Source organism: Vombatus ursinus, unplaced genomic scaffold, assembly GCF_900497805.2.
Source record: "Vombatus ursinus unplaced genomic scaffold, bare-nosed wombat genome assembly UNPS02014779.1, whole genome shotgun sequence".
Classification (NCBI taxonomy): Eukaryota; Metazoa; Chordata; class Mammalia; order Diprotodontia; family Vombatidae; genus Vombatus; species Vombatus ursinus.
Window position 1 is genome coordinate 14,399,089 of NW_020954557.1, and position 5,500 is coordinate 14,404,588.

Here is a 5,500-nt window from a genome sequence, read left to right on the forward strand (position 1 = left end):
TAGAGTTTCTGGTCAAAACAGAAACAATTGCTATTTATATTCACTCTGAACCAATCAGGGCCCAAACAATGACCAAGTGGGGCTTGACCTGGGATCTATTGTTGGCCAATCAATAAGAACCAGAGTGATTTGAGTTTAAAGTGTGGTCCTTAAGAAAGAAATCTAGCCAGTAAACCCCAATATATCTTTCGAGGTTTAGCTTGGTTAGCTTCCATCAGTCCTTTTACCTCATTACCAATTTGTGGCTCTTTCATCCCATCACAACAACCCTAGGCTAAGATCTTTTCTCACTCCCCAGAAGCAATTTCAAGTTTCTGCTTTTATTACTTCTTCTCTAAGCCTTAATACTCTAGCAAGTAGGAGAGGCAATGTGGAAGAGTGGAAAGGGCTTTGGATTTGAAGTCAGAGATCCAGTATTTAAGTTCTTTTTCTGTCGCCTATGTTACCTTGGGCAAAGTCATTTAACTTTCTGGACGTCAATTTCCTAATCTATAAAATGAAGGGCTTGTGCCAGATGACCTCCAGGGTCCCTTCCAGCTCTAAATCTATGATCCTATAGACTCCTTTCCACTTTCCTCATGTAATCTTTACATGGTATTCCATCATTAAAATTAACTCAGTTAACTAAGGTATTTTACTAACTAGAACACTCCCCCAACTTGCTTTTCTCTGCACTAAAAATCAATCAAGTCATATCCCCCATTATATTACAGTGATGGAGTTGGAGGTGAAAGCTGATTCAAATTGATGTTACTGTGTACATTTTATAAATATTCTCACTCTAGAAGGGCAGGTGAGCAGCTTTTTCCAAGGATGCTATAAAGTTTACGAACCAAAATAGGTACACTAGCATAGGGAATGAGTGAGGACCACCTTCTTTATTTCCTAGCTCAGTCAGCTGGTGGTAGAGGAAGAATTTTCCCAGATAGAGATCTGATCACAAATGCAGGTAATAATAGTGGGTAGGAGGACAACCTTGCTCCCTCATTTTTTTTTCTGAAGGGATTTTCAGAATATCTGTCTTGTAGCCAGGTAAGATGAACCTGTAGAGTAGTTGAGTAAGCAAAGGTCTAAAGAGTTTGTGGTTTACTGAAGGTCATGTGGCTAAACCACTGGCAAGTCCAAGATTTGAAACCAGGTCTTCTGATCCCGAGTCCATTATCCTTTTCGTGGTATCATGCTGTCTACCTAGTTTGAATTATGAATCACTGTCCTGCTTTTGAAGAAACTGAGATGATGATTTGTATTTGAAGGTTTGGATTTTTTTTTAACATATTTCTTCATAGCTTAAATTAGAATTAAAATAACATAGATTCTTGCTCTTGCTTTGATAGGATATCATGACAATCACATAGTAATCCGGTGGTTCTGGGCTGCTGTAGAAAGATTCAACAATGAACAACGACTAAGGTTGTTACAGGTGAGATAGATGCCCATCGGGCTCTTATTCTTATTGATACAGTGTTGTTGACTTTCAAGTCTTAAAACCATCAGTCACATAAACATGTGTCTAAATAGTCCAGGGACCAGATCTATGGTTTCATTAATATAGGAAACTCTCTGGAAGAGGAAACTTTCTCTACTACTGCAGGCTGGTACCTTCTCTGCAACTTGTCATCTTAGGGAATTGCCTAAAGTACTGAGAAGTAAAATGACTTTGCCCAGGGTCACACAGCCAATATTTGGCAGAAGCAGGACATAAAACCAAGTTTTCCTGATTTCAAGGTCACCTCTCTATCCACTACGCAACGCTTCCCTCTTCCTCAGTAAATGCTGGATTCAATTGACTTGTCATCTTTCTCGAGATGTATAAGATCCATCGACTGCTAATTTTCCGTGGTCGAATCAAGGCCAGTCATTTCCCCTTCCTCCCAAAGGAGAGTGACAAGCTAAAACAGCCTTGGCAGATGGTCCCAATCTCCCGGGAGGTTGTAGTTAACATTAGGCCATTTTATAAGTCCTATTTATCCAATATTCCTTTATTTAATTTTGCCTCCTCCTTTAGTATTACAAATCTTTCATTCTTCTCTGGCCGGTTTTAGAATTTCTGTGCTGTGATTATTCTGTGCCAAAACCCCATTCGATATAATAATTAGAGCCTAAGAATGATGCCAGCAGGAAACAGCATGCCACTCTTGCTCAATACCTTTAAACAGAACTGTTCATTCTTCTTTCCTTTCCACTGAACTATATTTCATTTTCTTATCCTGTTTTACTTTCATTGGCAGTTTGTCACAGGCACATCCAGCATACCCTATGAAGGCTTTGCTTCTCTGCGAGGGAGTAATGGGCCAAGGAGATTCTGTGTGGAGAAATGGGGGAAAATCACTGCCCTTCCCAGGTAAACAAAACAAACCAAAAGAAAATTAAACAAATCCTCTTCACTATTAGAACAATATTTAATAAAGAAAATTGAAGTTACCTCTTGACTTAAACTGGTTAGTTGTCTTCCCATTAAAAAAGTGGGCAGTGTGGGAGAAGTCTTCAGGTCAATGTTGTCTTTCTATTCTGAGCCCTTAGCATTTGTGCTTAATGAATGTTTATTGAATTGAATTACCTCTCTAGTTAAGTCTTCCTAAAGGAATTTCAAATGCTTTTTCACTGATGCTTGTACCTGCATTTTAAGATAGAAAATGCAAAATAGCTCATAAGTACTGATTGTGTGTATGTTGGTGTGTCGGGATGTTGATATGAAGATGCCTTTTGCAACCATATGTATGATTTGTTAGGATTATCCCAGTTTCTGTAGCACCAGTTATCTTGGAAATATTAGATATATGAATTCCTTCTTATCAAGTAATACTATGCTCATTTGTAAGTAATATTAGATTATCTGACAGTGCTCTGCATTGCTGTACTTTTCTCTCCAATAATTATTTATAGAAGTTCTAATCTTCCTGAATTGAATCTTCATTTACAATAAACTCAGTTTCTTTATGATGGAAAAATATTTATTTTACTGACATATAAATATTAATTCACTTTTGAGTAAGAGCTATTGTCTGTGACCAGTTTAATACTTCAGGGAAAAAATGTATCTAAGGCTGAACAGAAAGATTGAGGGCTACGGGTATGGCATAATAATAATTGACCCATATAGTTCTTTCAGGTTTGAAGAGCACTTTAAGCACAACAAACCTAGGTCAGTTTTATAAGAATTATTATCTCCATTTTACAGACATAGGAACTGGGATTCTATGAAGCTAAGTGACCGAGCCAAGATCACATACCTAGTAAGCATCTGAGTCAAGATCGGAATCCTGTTCTTCCCAAATCTGGGTCTTCCAGACCATTAAAGATTACAGTGCACTTCCTCTCAGTTAGAGAAATTGCTTTAGGGTTGTTTTATTTATTTAACTAGAATGATATTTCCCTTCTTCCCCTCTTTCATAGATAAAGAAATTTAGTGCCAGAAAAATTAGATGACTTGTCTAATGCATTTTACCATGAGATATAATCAAAAGTTTCATTAAGTGTCAGTGATGTCAAGTGGGTTTCCAAGGCTGCCTTTAAATCCTCTCTGGTTTGAAAAAATATTAGTGTGTTATAGTGAACAATGTGAAAGCATATTTTCATCCTATCTACATCAGCATGATACTTCCTTGGCAACCTTGCTCTCAATTGTGAAACTAACGTACCACATCCTGCAGAACCTCAGAACCCTACATGTTACCACCAGATCTTCAGTTGAGAAGGTGACTGGTGTATCTTGAATCAGCTTTGGGGGATGGTAACTTTTATTACTTGAAGAATGATTTTACTTTATTGTTTTTCCATATGGCAATTATGTCATACTTGGAGAATTACTTGTTTGTGTCAGATTTAGAATGTCTCTCTAAAGTCTGAGGATTTTTTTTTTCTCCCCTCTCAGAACTTTTAGGGATTAGCCTTCACAGGACAGGGTGGGGTCATTGTACTACCTTCCTTCTACTTAATTCTGGGCATCCTAAGCCCCTCAACATGCTTTGACACTAAGCTGCTGATATCGACCACATTTGTTCAGTCACCACATTATTCACTGAACTTGGAAAAGATATGTGAATATTGATGAAAGCTGATAGTTTGCCATTCATCTTAGATAACAGATGTGATACTAATAAGTATAGGTGGAAGTATATTACGGATCTGGTTGGGTCAATATGTTCTCCATATTCTGTGCTGACTTATTTGTAAGTGGTAGAACAATTGCACAGAAACAGATGAGTAATTACTGTACATCTTGTCTTTCCTACATTTGTAAGCTAAGGCTACCACCAGATTCTGAGTTGTTCTCCACTCATCAGATCATATTAGAGAGAGGTAGAAAAAGACACACAGTAAATCTCTTCCCTTCTTAATTTCAGCACAATTCAAATTAATTGATGTTTATATGATCATGGAAAGGGCTTTTCATTAGCTAATATGATTAAACTTCACCGTTGTAGTCTTTACCTTTTAACCTGGACTTTCCCCTTGGTAACCTAAACCTGCAGAATAAGTGGATACTCTACTGAATGTGAGATTTGGAGAATGCTTTAACCTCCACTAGACAGGATGTTGTTGTCTGCTCAGGTATCATTACTGTTATGAGAATTTTATATTTGTTTCATGGACAAAACTTGCTCCCAAATCTCTCTAGTTGAAATATGACATGTTGCATTTAGTCTGAACATATCTCTGTGGTCTAGTTTTAAGGTTTTCTTAGAATTTTCCAGATCACATTTCTCATAGCATCAGAGAAAATAAACTAGACCACTTTCCTGAGTACCATTAGGTACCTGACTTTGTCAGTGATCTGAGAAGGGTCCATAATCCTATATCTTTTTCTTCTTAGTGAACCACTGTCTAATATCTAATTGGAAAAAAGATAAGTAAGTAAGTAAGTAAGATTACTTACCCTCTGCCCAGATATTTGGATATTGTTCCACATGGGTTCCTTCTTATTCTGTCCCCTCCCTCCAAAATGGTGGTATCATGTGATGAATGTAAAATAGCAACTTGCTAGATTGATGTGGGAAGATAGAAGTGCTTGTTTGCTTGGCCCCATATCATACTTCATCTCTGTGGTGGAGAGGCACAATGGAAGAGGGGAATTCAAGTATCTATTGGACACAGTAATGTGCATTCTTCATACTTTTCTCTAGCAGTCAAATATAATTGTCATTCATTCTTCATTCTGCTTAGACCTGTTTTCCTCTACAGTTTGTGAAACAAATCACCCAAATAGGATAGTTGTAAAGCAAGATGCATGGCTCTGAAGCCATTAAAAATTTTGTGCATCACTGCTTTTTCTTTCTTTTGTGGAGAATAAGTAATTTGAGACCAAATGAAAAACAGTTCTGCAGACAGATGGGTGTCTCTATGGAGCCTTATATGCTGAACACGTCATCAAGAACTTGCTGCTTGTACTTCCTCTGCTTTGTGGTTGCTGGTTAGTTCTGTATTTTGGGATTTTTGTAGAATACTTCCTACCACTCAGTTTTCACACAGAGCTTGTTCACTTGCAGCAGTTGCTTTCTGG

The 5,500-nt window shown here is 37.5% G+C and overlaps 1 protein-coding gene across 4 annotated transcripts in view; it reads left to right on the plus strand.

The window, feature by feature from the left end:
• Positions 1–5,500, plus strand: part of HECW2 (HECT, C2 and WW domain containing E3 ubiquitin protein ligase 2) — a 433,607-nt gene that overhangs the window by 419,557 nt on the left and 8,550 nt on the right. For all 4 annotated transcript variants that reach the window (XM_027865816.1, XM_027865818.1, XM_027865817.1 and 1 more), the window contains 2 exons: positions 1,335–1,420; positions 2,229–2,341. In XM_027865816.1, coding sequence (XP_027721617.1) covers positions 1,335–1,420; positions 2,229–2,341 — 199 coding nt within the window. The remainder of the gene's footprint in view (positions 1–1,334; positions 1,421–2,228; positions 2,342–5,500) is intronic.